The 19933-nt window shown below is 41.8% G+C and overlaps 1 protein-coding gene across 1 annotated transcript; it reads left to right on the forward strand.

Moving 5' to 3' along the window:
• The first annotated feature begins 1583 nt into the window (after positions 1–1583).
• On the forward strand, positions 1584–8770 carry HTR5A (5-hydroxytryptamine receptor 5A). The gene is made up of 2 exons (XM_089692560.1): positions 1584–2794; positions 3902–8770. Exons 1-2 carry the CDS (start codon positions 2078–2080, stop codon positions 4232–4234), a joined length of 1050 nt encoding a protein of 349 aa, XP_089548686.1. The 5' UTR covers positions 1584–2077; the 3' UTR covers positions 4235–8770.
• The last annotated feature ends 11163 nt before the right edge of the window (positions 8771–19933 follow it).

Below are 19933 nucleotides of genomic sequence, written 5' to 3' on the forward strand. Positions count from 1 at the left end.
TCCTCCTTTTTTTATCTCTCTTTCTCTCTCTGTCCCTTCTCTCTCCACCTTTCTCTAGATCTTGCTCTCTTTTCTCTCTCTGTCCCCTTTCTCTCTCCCCTTTTCTCATTGCTGTATCTCTCCTTCCTCTCTTTCACTCTCTCTCTCTCTACCACCTTCTCTCCCCTCTCTCTTCCTATTTCTCTCTTCTCTCTCCTTCCTCTCTTCTATCTCTCCCTTTCTTTCTCTCTCCCTGTCCCCTTTATCTCTCTCTCTCCTTTCTCTGACCACCTTTCTCTAGCTATCTTTCCCCTTCCTCTCTCTCTTCCCCCTTTATATCTCTCTTTCTGTTCTCTTCCTTCTTTCTCCACCTTTCTCTAGATCTCTATCTCTCTCTTCTCTCTCTCCCCCCCTTTCTCTCTCCATTTTTCTCATTGCTGTACACCTCCTTCCTGTCTTTCACTCTTTCTCTCTCTCTTTCTCTCTCTCTTGCTCTCCCTTCTCTGACCACCTCTCTATAATTATCTCTCCCCCTCTCTTCTCCCTTTCTCTATTGCTTGCTCTCAAATTCAAATTATCTTTACTGGCAGGACCAAATACATTTTAGCATTCCCAAAGCAGTTGGGTTTGTATGGGAAAGGGGGGGAGGGGGCTAGCTCTAGGGCAGTCTATGGGGAATAGATGAAGAGTATCCCTCTCTCCCCTCTCTCTTCCTATTTCTCTCTTTCCTCTTTCTTCTCTCTCTACCTTTTCCCTTTCTCTCTCTTTCTCCCTTCTATGGCTGCCTTTCTCTAGCTATCTCTCCCCCTTCCTCTCTCTTCCTCCTTTTTTAGCTCTCTCTCTATCTGTCCCTTCTCTCTCCACCTTTCTCTAGATCTTGCTCTCTTTTCTCTCTCTGTCCCCTTTCTCTCTCCCTTTTTCTCATTGCTGTATCTCTCCTTCCTCTCTTTCACTCCAGATCTCTCTACCACCTTCTCTCCCCTCTCTCTTCCTATTTCTCTCTTCTCTCTCTTTCCTCTCTCTTCTCTCTCTCCCTTTCCCCTTTCTTTCTCTCTCCCTGTCCCCTTTATCTCTTTCTCTCTCCCTTCTCTGACCACCTTTCTCTAGCTATCTCTCCCACTTCCTCTCTCTTCCCCCTTTATATATCTCTTTCTGTTTCTCTCCCTTCTCTCTCCACCTTTCTCTAGATCTCTCTCTCTCTCTCTCTCTCTCTCTCTCTCTCTCTCTCCCCCCTTTCTCTCTCCATTTTTCTCATTGCTGTACATCTCTTTCCTGTCTTTCACTCTATCTCTCTACCACTTTCTCTCTTCTGCTCTTTCTCTCTTCTTTCCTTCTCCCCTCCTCTTTTTCTTTGTAATCATTCTTATTAGAGTTTCAAGTTTAATTGGAAACCATTGAAGCCATGGGAAAGTCTCATGTAGTGAGAATGCAGAACTTAGCTATACTGTACAGAGATCTGTGTTGCAGCAGTTGCTTACATGGGAAGCCATGCATTCCTAGCATCTGACAGCAGAGAGGTGAATGTGTCATTCTGGAGTTGTTCCTCATCCATAGTGTCAAGTCTCTTATTGCTGGGAGGGTGAGATTACTTTGACGTAGCAGCCAGCATCCCCTTTATAAAGCTGAGCTCTGCTCACCCATCCCACACTCTGAGCTGTGTGTGATTGTGGAGGCTGGGCTGAACAGTAAAGCAGCTACAAAGCTTGCAGGGTGTCGGCTGGCTGCTTCATAACGAGCTGCTAACCCCACTTCTGCATGCCACCTATCCACTGTCTGCTTTGAATCAATAGAGCTGAGCAGAGATCAGGGCTGTGTAATGAGTTCAGCACCATGGACAGCTCTGAATTGATGCTAGGAGTTGCTGTTCAGGTTTGAATCGATCACAAGTCTGGGAGGCTGAGATCATGTATATGCAGAGGATGAGCATGAATCCTGTACAAAGTTTGTGCCAGGATGTGGACTGTGCCAAGGCTGAATGGGTCATAGGAACCTGGAGAACCCTACACCAATGCTGGTGACTGATGTGTTGCTGCTCAAGAGCTGAATGGAGATTTTCATGGGCAAGGACCTATTTGCTGTTTCTTCTGGGTAAGTTCTCATGTTACCAGACCTGAGGATGGAATGGAACATCACTGTCACAGCTAATGGGAGCTTAGGGTCAGATCATCTGAGCAAGCATCGCATATCTGTCTTCAGCGTCCTCATTTTAACTCTACTGGCTATGCTGGTAATTGCCACCTTCCTATGGAATGTATTAGTACTGGTGACCATCCTGAGGGTGAGGACTTTCCACCGGGTCCCTCATAATCTAGTGGCTTCCATGGCGATATCGGATGTAATGGTGGCCGCTTTGGTAATGCCCCTTAGTTTGGTACATGAGCTGAATGACCGGCGGTGGAGGCTGGGAAGGGTGCTCTGTCACATCTGGATCTCTTTTGATGTCCTGTGTTGCACAGCCAGCATCTGGAATGTGACAGCTATAGCCCTGGACAGGTATTGGTCCATCACCAGACACTTGGAATACACTCTGAAGACCAGGAAAAGGATATCTAATATTATGATCCTGCTGACTTGGCTGTTATCTGCTGTCATCTCCCTGTCTCCTCTGTTTGGATGGGGAGAGACATATTCAGAGGTGAATGAGGAGTGTAAGGTTAGCCAGGAACCCTCTTACACAATCTTCTCCACCTTTGGAGCATTTTACCTTCCTTTGTGTGTGGTTCTCTTTGTGTACTGGAAAATCTACAAAGCTGCCAAATTCAGAATTGGGTCAAAGAAAACAAACACAATTACACCCATGCCAGAAGTGATTGAGGTTAGTTAATTCTTTCTTTTACTGATTATGTTAACCATTTACTCAACCACAAATTTTGTGATATGATCAGGTTACAGTCATGATAACCTATGCGTGTATTCTTTTAAATGTAAGGTAGGATAGACCCCTAAAACTGATATTTTACCATTGGGTAGAATCTGAATTTGGCTTATCCCAACAAGATCCCTGTAGCTCTTTTCACCTGCAATGACCATTGCTAATGGGACCCACTTTAGTTTTTTTTTTATTTAAATCACACAGAATGCAGCAGTAGTAGTGAGACTTAAACTGAGGGCTTGATTCTCAAACCATTGGGGTACATAATCTAAGAAGCTACTGGGTGATTCAGTCTACCACTATCTGGCTTTGAGGGGACCCAAGAAAAATAGATAGCAAAATAAAATCTCCACACAATATGGAAATACTGTACCAGTTTGGGATGTACTTAGCCCTATATATAATACTTCCTTAGGTCTCAAACACATGTGTAATCTAAAGTCCCTATATATAGCTGTATGTTAACTAGATGACTCACATAAGTATTCACACATTTCCAAGATTTTACAGAATGAAATGCATAGGTATGCGGGGGAATGTGTCTGCTGTACTGCTTTTTTTTTTTTTTTTTTACATCATTGCAGTAGCAGATTCTCTAGAATGTCTTAGTCCTTAGTGCCTACTGTAGCTTTTTGTTTTACTGCCATTTATATAATTACAGCAAATTAAATCATAACCTTATTTATAACATAAGCCTTATTCAAGTAATTTTGCTTCAAGCACGTATCTCCTAGAGTATATAGGAGCTATATGTATTGTTTTTTTTCCCTTATTCATTATGTATCGAGCAATGTGAATAGTGCAGTAGCCTCAGTGAGCAATCAGAAATCATGTTTTAGCTCTAGCTGCTTTATAGGAATGAACAATGAAGACCAACTGGTTTCTAATGAATTGCTGCTCTTTAAATATCCCCATTGCCTTTTACACTACTTTAAAAAAAAAATATGAATTTCATAACAGTGTTTTGAGGTTGGATGATCTAGAAGAAATTCTTCAGGTTACACATATTTTTTGACAGATGATTGTAATGGATACTATTGCCTTCAACAGGTCAAAGAAGCATCCAACCAGCCTCAGATGGTCTTCACAGTCCGCCATGCCACTGTCACTTTCCAGACAGATGGGGACACATGGAGAGAACAGAAGGAGAAGAGAGCAGCCCTCATGGTGGGCATCCTTATTGGGGTATTTGTTCTCTGCTGGATTCCTTTCTTTATCACGGAACTTATTAACCCTCTATGTTCCTGTGACATTCCTCCTATCTGGAAAAGTATTTTCTTATGGCTGGGCTACTCTAATTCTTTTTTCAATCCATTGATCTATACTGCCTTTAATAAAAATTATAACAATGCATTTAGAAACTTGTTCTCAAGACAAAGGTGATAAACCTTTCTGAAGTCTAAATTGCCAAGCATGCATTCATGACTTTATCTTCATCCAAGAACCCTTGTCTGAATGCAATTCCTGCTAAGGACTGGAACACTACTCTGGAATCCAAGAGAATTATTATACAATCTGCTGGAATTAAAAAAAGTCTGGCAAGGAAAATAAAAAAAATTTATTTCATTATTTAAGATCACTTTAAATTTCTAATACATTGTGAAAAGAGCAGCTTACAAGTCACCTGGTCAGCAAAGCTGATGAAATTGTATTTCAGATACAAAAATCCTTGATAAGTGATACCAAAGGCAATGATTATTAATTTCTATGTGTACAGCTAGTATGGTCATTTTTAGTAGGTTGCAAAATAGCTCCAAGCAATTGTAAAAGCATCCCCTAAGGAATCAGAAATTCCTTATCTTTATTAGCTCTCACGATCCTCTGCACATCAGCTAATATTGCAAATACCATGAATGGTTCTACCAGCTCTATAGAAATGTTGCAAAATATTTCAGGCTGGGAATTATAAACACATGTGACAGACAATAGGGACACTTGCATTGGCAGAGAAATAACAGAGCAGACTTGATTTTTATAAAATCTTATTTGCATTATGTCCCATCAGCAGCTTAAGCTGCTCTATTCATGCTCTAGCACGAATAGCATGCTCTATTCTAGCATTCTCTAGCACAAGGGAGAAGTTTAAAAAAAGCTATATGAGTTTAAGAGATTGTCCAGAACCCAATACAAGACCCAGAAAAAAGTGTAATACTGCTGCTGAGAAACTAGGGGACTGGCTAGTATAGTGTAAGGGACATAAAATGAGACAGGAGAGTGTGTAGAACTACCTAAGAGGTATAATGGGACTGCCCCTTTAAGAGGTTTTTTTAAACCGCCTAGGAGAAAGTATGCAACAATGTAGGAGGATATGTAAAAATGCTATAGAGAGAGTATGTGACTACTCAAGAAAAAGAATGTGAGAATACCGTAGAGAGACTAAAAGAGTGCCCATGAGAGAACGTGAGAGATTAGAGATTGTGAAATTACCATCTAGAAAAAGTGGGATCTCTCAGAAGAGGGTGAGAGGTCACCATGGAGAGTGAAGACTGCCAAGGAGGTAGTGTGGACCTCCCTGGACTATGTGACTGCACCATTAAAAACAATGAATAATTAATTATTTGTAATACAATGCTACAGGCTAGCTGTATCTTACCTATTGCAATTGTTTTTTCAAATAAATCAGATCATCTGTTTAAAGTAGAACTCTAAGCAGCCATAATGACAACTTTAGTTAAACTCATGGTTGTTTCACATAAACAACTACACTTTCACTAGCAATCACTGTCCCAGTATATATATATACACAGGAAAGAAAGAAATCAAATAGAATCTGTGTGTGACCACTCCTTCTTGGCATGCCATAGTTGACCAGGTCTGAATCATAAATTAACAATTTTTTAAATTCCCTGAACCAATAGATTTCCTTTCTGCATTTCCTGTGTTAATCGTAAATGGAATGGTAAGGTTGGACAGAACATTACTTTCAATGGCCCCAAAATAGAACTCCAGTTATAACATTTTTCTAGCTTTGGATAAAGAAAGGGTAGAAAATCTTTAAGGTTTTTTTTAATGCTTTCTGTGTCTCTAGGAGGTATCTACCAATACTAGCACAGTGGCTAAGTAGTTAGCACTTCCACCTGCCACCACTAGGGTTGTTGGTTTCAATCCTAACCATGGCACTGCCTGCCTGGAGTTTGAAAGTTCTCCTTGTGCCTGCATGGGTTTCTACCCACACTCCAAAGACATGCTAGTAGGTTAAATGGCTCCTGTCTAAATTGTCCATAATGTGTGTATGTACGAATGTGAATTAGGGACCTTAGATTGTAAGCTCCTTGAGAGCGGGGACTGTTAGTGTACAATATATGTGTAAAGCACTGTGTAAATTGACGGCGCTATATTAGTAACTAAAATATACACTCACCTGCCACTTTATTAGGTACACCTTGTTACTGCCAAGAAAATATCTCCCACACCATTACACAACCACTACCAGCCTGAACCGTTGATACAAGGCAGGATGGATCCATGCTTTCATGTTGTTTGCGCCAAATTCTGACCCTACATCTGAATGTCACAGCTAAAGTCGATTGCCCATTCTCCTCTGACCTTGACATCAACAAATCCACACAACTGCAGCTCATTGGATATTTTTTATTTTTTGGGCCATTCTCTGTAAACCCTAGAGATGATTGTACGTGAAAATCCCAGTAGATCAGCAGTTTTTTAAATACTCAGACTAGCTTATCTGGCACCAACAACCATGCCACGTTCAAAGCCATTTAAATCTCCTTTCTTCCCCATTCTGATACTTGGTTGATACAAGGCAGGATGGATCCATGATTTCATGTTGTTTACGCCAAATTCTGACCCTACCATCTGAATGTCACAGCTAAAGTCGATTACCCATTCTCCTCTGACCTTGACATCAACAAATCCACACAACTGCAGCTCACTGGATATTTTTTATTTTTTTGGCCATTCTCTGTAAACCCTAGAGATGATTGTACGTGAAAATCCCAGTAGATCAGCAGTTTTTTAAATACTCAGATTAGCTTATCTGGCACCAACAACCATGCCACATTCAAAGCCATTTAAATCTCCTTTCTTCCCCATTCTGATACTTGGTTTGAACTTCAGCAAGTCCTCTTCATCATGTGATTGGCTAATTAGCAATTTGTGTTACCAAGCAATTGAACAGGTGTACCTAATAAAGTGGCCAGTGAGTGTATAAATACATAGTGACCATTGTCAATAGGACAGAAGGTGAGGGGAAATCCAAAATGATATCTGTTTCTCTAGGAGGGATCTACCATTACTAATGGGCATGCTGACCCTTGCCAATAGGACAGCAGTTGAGGGGAATTTCAACATTTCATGGACTTTACAGAAATAGGAGTAGAGTATATCTTTTACAGTAGAGGCACCTGACCTTTTGACAACTTTGAAAGTTGGGGATTGCACCTCCTTTACTTCCTGTCGTGAAAAGAAGGAACATCTCCAATGGGAACACAGCAATAAACACCAAACTAAAGTTCTAAGTCTTCCCCACTAAATCAAAAACTAAAAAAATACTTTGAATGCCACCCAAAATTATTTGTGGTCTTTGTTCACTGTGGTTTAGACACCCAAAAAAGGACACCACTCTTACCAGCTCGTGGAGTTTGGTATATATAATGGCCTCAGCCGCTGCTCTGAACATGGGCGTGGCCAAAGCAGCAGCTGAGGCCATTGCATATACTGGACTACATGGGCTGGTCATAGTGTTGTCCTTTTTTTGGGTGTATGAAGGCTGCTGGAATCATTTGCAGACACCGCTCCCTCTTATGATGCTGGAGAGGTGATTCCTTTTTGTTTCCCAGCTTGGAGCAGTGCCAGAATGTCTCACAAATAATATTGGTTGTCTGCATTAGGAGATCAAAATTACTAACAGATCATATTAGTGGAAAAAGCTCTGTCTTTAAAAAATAAAGAAACATATTTTGCTTGGGCCAAAGCTCTTCTGTTATAGGTATTGGCTTTGCCATAAGGTTGATGTCAGTTTCCACCACAGATCAGGTATGCTCTTCTGAGCTGTATTATTTGTATTTAAACAGGTATTGCCCTACCTGTCAATCAAGTGCGGGGGAGAGCAGTCCACTTATAAAATGCGGCTTGTAGCACTTGTGGCGAGAGGTCCTCTTCCCTCACGTTGTTGTGATGGAGAAATCAATCTCTATACAAGTCCCTTATGAACTGATGCAGCTCAACATGTGATAGACACTGTTAAGCCAAGCATGGCAAATCAAAATGCCTGTCTGATATAAGCATCCCGTTCAAGATTTCCTTAGTCTTGGTCTATAAATAACAAAGTTTCATTTACTTTCTTGTGAAACAAACATTTTCTATTGCATAACAAGCAGTTCTTTACATACAGCTCATTGAATTGACTGTTTCAGCAAGGTCTCCTCAGGGAGTCGATGTGAGGGTCAGCAAAGACCAATTAACATATAATTGGTTTATTCCAAGGAGGAGACTGTTCTCTAAATTTATGCACATTGGCATTTCAAATGTCAGGTGTTTTTAAAGACCCGAGCTGCATAATTGATGCAGATTTACAAAATCTAATTCAAAATAGATTACTTAGTTAGATCTGCTTTTGTAAGCAACAATGTATGCTTACTTTACAGACATGTTACATGTAGCCAATAAATTACCCTTTTATGTCACTAGGAAGAGATTTATATATGTGAAGTTCTTTCCATCAAATTATATGCACTACACAGGTCAATTTTTCAATGCTGACATACAGGCATCCTTGTAAGATCACAGGCAAGGATTATATAGCATTATGAGAAATGGAGATGATAACATCTAAAAAATCTTGTTTGCTTTGAAAGTATTTATTGCATTTTTACTCAACAATTGTTATTCAATTTTGTTCTATATTAAATTATCTTTTTTTCATGATTTTGTAATTAAATATCAGATTTGTTTTTACTAGTTTTTTTGTGTTTTTTAATCATATTCATATAAACAATTGTCTTACTTGATGAACAAGCTTACGTGAAAAAGTAACTATAAGCGAACTAAAAAATGACATTATAATGCAGTTTGTCAATAGCATGAATGCAGTAATTTTGTTTTTTTTTCCATTAATATGTTTTTTGTTACCTGTTGATCCTGCCTGTAGTCCCATTTTTTCCACTTCCCATAATAGACGGATTGCTCTGTTGCCAACTCTTGGACAAGGTAAGCTTATCTAGACATGTAGTTTTATATAGATATTGGAGGACAATTTTTCATTTAATCATTTGAAGTGGTTGGGAACCCTTACCTATATCCAGGGAAGTTACTGGCCTTAGGTGATACACAGTGATGAAGCAAAACCTCCTACTGTTTATAAGTTGCACCTGTTTAATTTTCAGTCTTCTCTTCTCCACATCCAATTCAGATTCAAAATTTATAAACCTTGTCTGAGAGTTTAATAAAAGGAGGCGGAGAGCTGAAATTGCACACCTACAGAGCTCAGTGGGGAGAGCTCTGAGAGCTGATTGGAGGGAAGGGACACACACCCTTCCACACAGTAAACAGGAACAGAGCTGAACCTGTCAGCTGGAGGTTCCTCCTCTGTCACTATTTTTCTCTCGGTATCAGGAAAACTTGTCAGAAGTGACTAATGCTGATAGCAGAGGAAAGAAGCAGCAGACAGAAATGACACTTGGTGCTCTTAATTGCGACAAGTACACACTATAGAGGTATATGCTTTGTTCATATTTCATGTCTGAGGCATACAACCAGTATATTATATCCTCCAACTACCTGAATGAAGCCAACCAGGGATAATACTTTAATCTTCCCCAGTCCAGCAATCTTTCCTCCTGGCTGGCTCGTCTTCATATTCTGCATATACACCCTGACCCTATTCATTCCAATAGGTAAGTTGTCCTCAAAGGGACTACTGGATGCCCCCATGTGTGCCATTTACCCACAGGAATGAAATGGGACATATACTGTATATGCACAGTATAAAGAGCAGCCAGCCACTGTTTTGGAGGAAAGACTGCTGAATTTGGAAGAAAGGGTAGTATTATCCCAAATGGAAGGGTTTGTTAAAGCAGGACTAAACTCTCCTATCCTTTACAGCCAAAGAACCTGCCATCTTAGCCATGGTTTGATCCACAGTTGCAATGGTGCATCACATGTGATCCATTCAATGGCTTGACTCTGCAGCTGAGAGCACAAGCAACGGTGATGTAATTCATGGCATGCCTGGTTTGGGAAACAGCTAAAACGATGGGTCCAGTTCTGTTTTAAGGGTAAAATGAACTTGTTCTTTAAGTTGCCCTTTACCAAGGGTAAAATTGTCCCTTAAATAAGCAAAAATGAAGGTCCAAATCCATCTAACACTTTTAGGTAGTTACAGCAACTGTTTTTTTTTTTAGTTTTACCATACAAATAAATTCTGACTATTGTAAGCACCCCTGTCAGTGTTATATTGTTTGTTCCACCTGTAACTCCCACTCTTGCCAGACAGCTTGGCCTGTTACAGGAAGTGGACAATAACAGATTTACTGTAAGATTCAACAGGTAATAAAACTACTATACAGGGGGACTATAGACTACATCACATATGTAATTTTTAGTTTTCTTCACAATTCAGTTTAGATAAGTTTTGATTTCCTACCCCCATAAACTAGCCACAAAATATTATTTTAAAGTGTAACTAAAGTTATTACACTTACTTCCACTCTAATGGTCCGGGTCCCTCACCATTGCCGGCATCTTCTTGCCAAGTGCCAGTCTTCAGTTATCTCTATTGGCCAGCTCTGAATGATTTAACCAGGGCTTGGAAAAGGGGTGGGCAGGAGGGGCGGCTTTCCTGGCACTGTGGTATCATGTGAGGTGGGGGGTGCTACATGGAAAGTGCCTACCTACAATCTGGCAGGAGTACTGGAAGAGGGGGAAATTTTGTTTGGAGAGAATTTTGGCTTGCAAAGGGAATTTATGCTTGGGGGTAAGTATGCTGATGAGTGCTTACATTTTTTTTTTTTGAATAGAGAGGGGATTTTTGCTGACACATAGTACTTGTACATCTTGTGTAGGGGGCATTTGACATCTTTTTCCTGGGTGCTAGATGATCTTGTCCCGGCACTGGATGTAACTACTGTGCATGTGCAGTAATCAGTCCTCCCAGCACACATGGGCGGTGCCGATGTTGTAAGCTAAGCTGAGCATGCACAGCTCAGTTTACATGCTGTAGAAGACTGTGAGCAGACAGGCAGGTGGTTTTATTGCAGAAGAGACATTATGGGGTTTATTTACTAAACCTGGTTGACTCAGAATCTTGTCCACTTCTGCATAAAAACCAATCAGCTTCCAGGTTTTATTGCTGAAGCTTAACTGAACATGCTGAGGTTAGAAGCTGATTGGCTACCATGCACAGGTGTCCAAGATTCTGAGTCAACCAGTTTTAGTAAATCTCCTATTACATGTCTGTTCTGCAATAATAGCCTGCCTGCTTGCAGTCTATTATAAAAAGACTTCAGTTCCTCTTTAACGATTTACTCAAAGGAGATCATTTACTTAAAACTACTGAAATCATAAAGAAATTAGTTTAAAACTGTACTTAGTTTTGAGCAAATCTGCCATCACTCTACTCATCTCAATGCTCACCCAGCTGCTGCCTGTCAGAATAGCATGTTTGTCAACGAGTTCTGCTTCAACTTTTCAGAGCTAGATCAACTGCCTGGGGCTGTTCAATTAAGATACACCTGTTATGAAAGAATTATAGCGACTGCTTGCTGGCCTTCTTTTAAACATTCTAGTTGTCTGGCTTCAGTGCCTCCCAGTAACAGTTGTGGGAAAAGCTAAACTGAAGCAAGCAACAAGCATTTTCAGAGGGGGAGGCCAGCAAAGGCAGACTACCTATATTTCTCAAGATTGATGTTCTTCAAAGCACAATTACATACAATATAAAATGAATAGCCATTTTAGAAGGTAAAATGGCAAAACAAGCTTGTGCCACAATATTCGCCTTCATTCCAGAGGTACTTTGCAGTACTTTTTTTATTTCACTAGATGTCCTCATATCTGATGACCAGCATCATACAAGCCACTTCCGCTAAACTCAGGTCGTTGGACCAGCCACAGTCTGTGACTAGACATATCTTTATATCAGCACACTCGCTTGGCTCTGTGTCCTAATCTCCCTCCCCCTATCTGACCACTACTGTATAGGGGACTTAAATGGGCTAATACCAAGTCAAATTCAAGTACTTGCAATGCACGGCTTGCATTTAAAAAAAATAATGATGTGTTGCTTCTTGTTAATGAGTGAATTGATTGGCTCCTTGTACTGCTTATTTTTCTCACACTTAAGCCCTGTTGTACAACTACAAGGGCCTGACATCAGCTAATATTTAAAATGAAACATAGCTCTCTCAATCAACATTGACTATTTTTTTTTCTTATGCTGCTAGCGTTAGTAAATTGATAGGAAGGTGTATTATATTTACTTGTTTTAAACATTTTTTACATTTCTTCAGTTACTTCCTGGTTTCCAGGCTTAGGCAAATAATGTCCTACATTCCAGGAGTCTTCAGGAGGGGAGTAGGGACTTTCTCAGCTAAGCAAACCCTCCTGCCTGCATGTCTGAGCTAAGGGAAGATGGATTCCAAGAAATGCTACATGAATAATCTGCTCTTACTCAAAATGGCCACATGCAGAAATGTTAGGAGAGTGTTTATCAAAGTAATTTCTCAGCAAAATAAAGCATTGAGACATGGATGGGTGAGTTTTTATGATTATTAATATTATATAGGATTTACATAGCACCAACAGTTTGTGCAGCACTTTATAAAATGAAGGAAGACATTACAGTTGCAATGCAATTTGGTACAAAAGGAATCAGAGGGCCCTGCTCATTAGAGTTTACAATCTAAGAGGAAGGGTCAAGTGATACAAAAGGTAGTAGCTGTGGAGGATGAGCTGATGGAGAAAGTAAAAACACAGTGCATTAGTTAGAAGCAAGATAGTCTTCTTTAAAGAGAATGGTTTTCAGGGATTGTCTAACATCGGGTAGATTAAGAGATAGTCGGACAGATTGGGGTAGGGAATTCCATAGGATGGGAGAAGCTTGGGAGAAGTCTTGGGGGCAAGCATGGGAGGAGATGACATGGGAACCAGAGAGCAGGAGGTCTTAGGAGGACCGAAGAGAGTGATTTGGTTGTTATTTTGAGACCAGGTTAGGGATGTAGCTGGGGGCCAAGTTGTGGATAGCTTTGCAAGTTGTTGTTGGTAGTACCTTGAATTGTATTCATTGGGTGAGTGGAAGCCAGTGCAGGGATTGGCAGAGAGGGGTGGCAGACACTGAACTGTTGGCAAGGTGGATGAGTCTGGCAGCCGGATTCATGATGGACTGAAGAGGGGATAGCCTATGTAAAGGTAAGCCAATGAGAAGGGAGTTGCAGTAGTCGAGGCGGCAGATGACCAGTGAGTGAATTAGGAGCTTTGTGGTATCATTGGTTAAGAAGGGGCATATTCTGGAGAAGTTGCAGAGGTTGAGATGGCACGATTTGGACAGGGATTTAATGAGGGCCTGAATGGATAGTTCAGAATCTAGGGTTACTCCTAGCACCCTGGCATGAAGGGACGGGTTGATAGTTGTGCCATTGATTTTGAGAGAGAAATCAGGGTAAGGGGCACGTGGGGAGGAAATATTATGAGCTCAGTTTTGGATAGAATAAGTTTGAGGAAGTGGTGTTACATCCAGTCTGATATGTCTGTTAGTAAATCAGTAATGTGTGAGGAAATTGATGGGTAAGCTGAGGGGTAGAGAGATAGATTTGTGTGTCATCAGCATAGAAATGGTATTGGAAACTATGGGAAGCTATCAGCTAACCCAGGGAAGAAGTGTAAACCGAGAACAGGAGAGGTCCAAGAACAGAGAGTACAGTCATGGAGGCCAAGGAAATAATGTTTTTTTTGAGGAGGAGGGAGTGGTCAACTGTGTCAAAGGCAGTGGAGAGGTCCAAGAGTAAGAGTATGGAGTAGTGTCCATTGGTTTTAGCTGTTAGCAAGTCGTTTGTGAGTTTTAGGAGAGCAGTTCCTGTGGAGTGTTGTGGGCAAAATCCAGACTGAAGGGAATCAAAAAAGTCACTCAGTGAGGTGGCAGCCCAGCCGGTTGTAGACTAGATGTTCAAGGAGTTTGGGTGCAAAAGGGAGTAAGGCGATGGTTCTTAGGTTGTCAAGGTTGGTGGGGTCCAGTGAGGTCTTTTTAAGTATAGGGGTGACTAATGCATGTTTTAGAGCAGGGGTGGGCAAACTTTTTGACTTGAGGGCCGCAATGGGTTCATATATTGGACCCGGGGACCGGACCAAGAGTAGATGAATGATGTGTATGTGTCATCCATAGTAAGTATAGTAATATTCCCCCATAGTAAGCATAGTAATTAATCCCCCATATAGTAATTCATCCCCCATAGTAATTCATCCCCCATAGTAATTCATCCCCCATATAGTAATTCATCCCCCATAGTAATTCATCCCCCATAGTAATTCATCCCCCATATAGTAATTCATCCCCCATAGTAATTCATCCCCCATAGTAATTCATCCCCCATAGTAATTAATCCCCCATATAGTAATTTATCCCCCATAGTAATTCATCCCCCATATAGTAATTCATCCCCCCTATAGTAATTCATCCCCCATAGTAATTCATCCCCCATAGTAATTCATTCCCCATATTAATAAATCCCCCATATAGTAATTCACCCCCCATAGTAATTCATCCCCCATAGTAATTCATCCCCCCTATAGTAATTCATCCCCCCTATAGTAATTCATCCCCCATAGTAATTCATCCCCCATATAGTAATTCATCCCCCATATAGTAATTCATCCCCCCTATAGTAATTCATCCCCCATAGTAATTCATCCCCCATAGTAATTTATCCCCCATAGTAATTAATCCCCCATATAGTAATTCATCCCCCATATAGTAATTCATCCCCCCTACAGTAATTCATCCCCCATATTAAGTCCCCAAGTCCCCCCTGTGTCAATTCACTTCCCTTTGCTCCGCGCGTTCCTCTCGCCGTGTTCCCGCGCCGTTCCGGTCTTCAGGGCGGACTGTGAGAGGAGCCTAGCTCCCTTCACGTTCGTCACGGTGCCCCGCCTACACACATCCTGACAGCCATCCTGACAGTATCGCTCCGCGGGCCGGATTAAAAGGTCCGCTGGGCCGTATACGGCCTGCGGGCCGTAGTTTGCCCATTGCTGTTTTAGAGGGTTGGGGAAGATGCCAGTAGAAAGGGAGAGATTAAAGATATGAGTTAGAGAGTGTAGGATAGAGCCAGAGGGCGACTGTTGTATTTGTAAGGGAAACAGGGTCCAGGGGACAGGTGGATAGGTGGGCATTAGAAATAAGTTTAGTGACTTCCTCTATGGTAGCTGAGTTAAACAAAGGAAGGATTGATTGTGCAGGTGGACAAAGAGCGTAAGGTGAGGGAAATATCTGTATAGTGGAGATCTCATCATGAATTGTATCAATCTTATTTTTTAAGTGATTAGCGATCTCCTGGGCAATGAGTGATTTAGTGGGTGGAGATAATAAAGAACTAAGTAGAATGTTAACTGTAGAAAAGAGTTGAGAGGGACTGCGTGAGAGGGTGTTAATGACAATGATAAAATAGGTCTGTTTGGCAGTGTGGAGGCAGGAATTGTATTTTTTGAAGGCAGATTTATATTGGTCGAAGTCTTGCTGGGACTTAGTCTTATGCCACAGACACTCAAGAGCACAGCTAAGTTTTTTGAGGCATCTGGTATGGTCTGTTTGCCAGGGTTTTAGCGATCGGGGCCTGAATCTGTATGTAGTGTGGGGGGGGTCAATGTGTCCAGGGTGGATGACAGTGAACTGTTGTAGACAGAAGTGGTCAGGTTGGGGCAGGACAGGGCTGAGATTTAGTCATAGAGATAATCTGTTGCAGAAAATAAGAGGAGAAGGTTAAGATAGTGAAGGTTTCTATGGGTAACTGTTAGGTAGTTGGAATGCAAGGAGGAGGAAGCCAAGGAGAGAGTGAAGCTAATAAGGGAGTGATCAGAGAGGAAAAGAAAAGAAATGTTGGCGAGGGTGCAAGGGGTGCATAGGTAGGAGAATACAAAGTCAAGGCAGTTGCCATTAGAGTGAGTAAAAGTGTGTGTCCATTGTTTTAGGTAAAAAAAACTGGTTAGGCTCAGAAGTTTAAAAGTATGAGGAGTGTTAAGATTAACAGGGATGTTGAAGTCACCAAGAATGATTGTGGGAGTTTCAGAAGAGAGAAAGTAGGGTAGCCAGGAAGAGAAGTCATCAAGGAAGCTTGATACCAGTCCAGGAGGCCGATAAATCACAGCAATTCTCAAAGAAACTGGAAAGAATAGACGAATACAGTGAGCTTCAAATAAGGAGAGGGACAGAGAGGGAGGTGAATGAAAAGTGCTTTGTGGGGATAGGAGGATTCCAACTCCACCTCCCTTCCATCCACTAGGCCTGGGAGAGTGAGTCCACAGGAGGCCACCATGGGAGAGGGCACTAGGAGAGGGAAAGTCAGATTTGTGCAGGCAGGTTTCAGTAAGTGCAAGTAAGTTAAAGGAGTTTGTGATAAAAAGGTAATGGACAAAGGTGTGTTTGTTACAGACAGAGTAGGCATTCCGAAGGGCACAGGAAAAGGGGGGACTGGTTCTAGGAAGAAGAGGAATTGAAACCAGATTGTGTGGATTGCAGCCGCTATTGGAGGATGGGGGGTGCCAGGTGTGTTGGTCAAAGAAAAATTATGGCAGCCCAGGATTTGGGGAGATGTCTCCAGATGTTAGGAGAAGCAGAAAGGTGAGAGAGGTAATATTGAAGTAAGACTTATGTGGAGGGACATGTCCCAGTGTCCTGGAGGTTTTATTAGTACGTTGGTTAAGAATTAGCAGGAGTTGATGAGTGGAGTAATAAGGTGAAGACTGGAGTGAGGGTGATTAACACTGTTCAAAACAATGAAAGAAATACTTTGAAAACACATCAGATCTCAATGGGCAATAATGTCATGCTGGATATCTATACTGATACGGCCTGGGTAATTTGTTGGGAATGTAAGGATGCCCCATTGTTTGATGGAAATGAAAATTATCAACCTACATAGGACTAAATTCAAAGACACCCTGAAAATCAAACTGAAAAAAATGATGCAGCAGGCTAGTCCATTTTGCTGAAATTTCATTGCAGCAACTCAAAATGGTACTCAGTAGTTTGTATGGCCCCCACGTGCTTGTATGCATGCCTGACAACGTTTGGGCATGCGCCTAATGAGACAACGGATGGTGTATATTTCCTCCCAGATCTGGACCAGGGTACCATTGAACTCCTGGACAGTCTGAGGTGCAACCTGGATGGACCAAAACATGATATCCCAGAGGTATTCTATTGGATTTAGGTCAGGCGAGAGTGGGGGCCATTCAATGTGATCAATTCCTTCATCCTCCAGGAACTGCCTGAATACTCTCGCCACATGAGGTTGGGCATTGTCGTGCACCAGGAGGAACCCAGGACCCACCGCACCAGTGTAGGGTCTGACAATGGGTCCAAGGATTTCATCCAGATACCTAATGGCAGTCAGGGTGCAATTGTCTGGCCTGTAGAGGTCTGTGCATCCCTCCATGGATATGCCTCCCCAGACCATCACTGACCCACCATCAAAATGGTCATGCTGAACAATGTTACAGGCAGCGTAACGTTCTCCACAGATTTTCCAGACTCTTTCACATCTGTCACATGTGCTCAGGGGAACCTGCTCTCATCTGTGAAAAGCACAGGGTGCCAGTGGCAGACCTGGTGTTCAATGGCAAATGCCATTCGAGCTCTATGCTGCCAGACAGTGAGCACAGGGCACACCAAAGGACATCAGGCCCTCAGGCCACCCTCATGAAGTCTGTTTCTGATTGTTTGGTCAGAGACATTCACACCTGTGGCCTGCTGGATGTCATTTTGTAGGGCTCTGGCAGGGCTTATCCTGTTCCTCCTTGCATAAAAGAGCAGATACCGGTCCTGCTGATGGGTTAAGGACCTTCTAGAGCCCTGTTCAGCTCTCCTAGAGTAACTGCCTGTCTTTTTGAATCTCCTCCATGGTCTTGAGACTGTGCCGGAAGACACAGCAAACCTTCTGGAAATGGCATGTATTGATGTGCCATCCTGGAGGAGTTGGACTGCCTGTGCACCCTCTGTAGGGTCCAGGTATCGCCTCATGCTACCAGTAGTGACACTGGCCATAGCCAAATGGAAAACTAGTGAAAAACAGTCAGACAAGATGAGTAGGGAAAAAAATGTCAGTAGCCTCCAGCTGTAAAACCATTCCTGTTTTGGGGGTTGTCTCATTGTTGCCCATCTAGTGCACCTGTTGTTAATTTCATTAACACCAAAGCAGCTGAAACTGATTAACAACCCCCTCTGCTATTTAACTGACCAGATCAATATCCTAGGAGTTTAATTGAATTGATGCTATACTCTGATTAAAAAGTGTTGCTTTAATTTTTTTGAGCAGTGTATATAAGCTGTGGGAGGAAAGGAGGGGTGAAGGAAAGAGAGTTAGAGGAGAGAGGATACAACTGTGAGAAGGAGAAGTTAGTAGTGCCTGGTACAGAGTGGTGAGATTAAGAAGCAGACTGGGTAAGAGATGAAAAAGCTGGATGGGGAACACAGGTCATCTGCAATCTGGTTAGTATGTTGCAGTTGTCTGCTGTGGATACTTGCCTTGTGCATTTGCTGAAGTACAAAGCCAAAGTGCAATACTTAATCCAAGATTAAAGAATAAGTTCACCTTTTGTAACATGTTACATCCATGTTCAGGGTGTAACATGTCACTTGTTATAATCTGACCGGCCACAGTCCCCCCCCCCCCCCCAAATTCCCACTTTCACAGCTAGCAGGGAATTCCCGCCTGCTAGCTGTCAAATGTTCTAAAAAGTGGCCGTGTGGGGATCCACCTCATCCCTTTACAACCGAAAACATATAAAATACACAGGTTCTGAGGCTACTTTATTGCTCATAAGGCACTCTGAGTTTAATTACCACATTAATCAGCCACAGAGCCTACGTAATTAATATGTGTTCAGTTTTAAAGGGATGAAGTGGTAACCCTAGGCTCCATCCGCCCGGCCATGTCACTCATTCACAGCATTCTATGAATGAGCGACTACAAGTCCTGGCAGCCTTAGCCTCTGTTGGCTTGTGTCCTCAATGAACTACTACGGCGCTGTGGTAGTCCATTGATTCTTCCTGTCAGTATATCTGCTTGCTCGTACATCCCGTAAGGCAAGCAGATATTCTGATAGGTCTGCAGGAGACCTGCATGGCACCAGCGATCTACTGATAGCTGGTGCAATGGTTTCCAGCCTCCTGCAGACAAAATAATAAACGCACTTTTTTTTCACCTGCAAAAAAATGTGCATTTATTATTTTTGTCAAAAAGATGAACTTATCCTTTAATACTTTATCCAAGATGATAGTATGGTTGGGTTATTGCCAATTAATCAGTTAGGAATGTATAGGAGAAACACATGGTGAGCAGATCACACTTCTCACACCACAGGAGGACTACAAGAGACAACAAGAGAGCAGGAGGGCAGAGTTGTAAAGATTAGCTCATAAATTTTGGGTAGACAATAAGAGCAAAATAAACATCACAGTAATGTGGATAAAGCTAAAGACTTTGGAAGCAACATGGATAACCAAAAAGAACATTGATAGTAATTAATCAGCTGCAGTCATACAGGAAGTGGATTTTGAAAGCAGCATAGATTACATATAGTATAGCAGTGTCAATTAGCAGTCATACAAGGCATGGAGATAGTATAGATGGATAAGTACAGATGGATATTGCTTGCAGACAATTACTTTATCCAAGATGTTAGTTGTCAATGCTACCCCTGCCTGGGCTTCCCCTGCCTGAGTTTGCTTAGAATAATTAAAATTGAATTAAATAGCATTTTTGGTTTGTGATGCTCAGATGCAGTGTAGTTCAACTTTAAGTATTTCCACTGCTTGTGTTTAAAAATAGATGTAATTAAGTATTATTGATTACAGAGTTGCATTCATTTGTGTTCTTTATGTCTGCCTGGAGTTCAGCTTTAATCTCTTTACTGCTC

Source organism: Staurois parvus, unplaced genomic scaffold (genome assembly GCF_062004578.1).
Source record: "Staurois parvus isolate SC_StPar_1 unplaced genomic scaffold, SC_StPar_1.0 ptg000005l, whole genome shotgun sequence".
NCBI lineage: Eukaryota > Metazoa > Chordata > Amphibia > Anura > Ranidae > Staurois > Staurois parvus.

What these genes read in the sequence shown, in the direction of transcription:
- HTR5A (XM_089692560.1), top strand. Translation starts at nt 2,078, where the DNA reads ATGTTACCAGACCTGAGGATGGAATGGAACATCACTGTCACAGCTAAT. An exon ending in CCATGCCAGAAGTGATTGAG is followed by an intron (nt 2,795 to 3,901) that starts GTTAGTTAATTC and finishes TGCCTTCAACAG; the next exon opens with GTCAAAGAAGCATCCAACCA.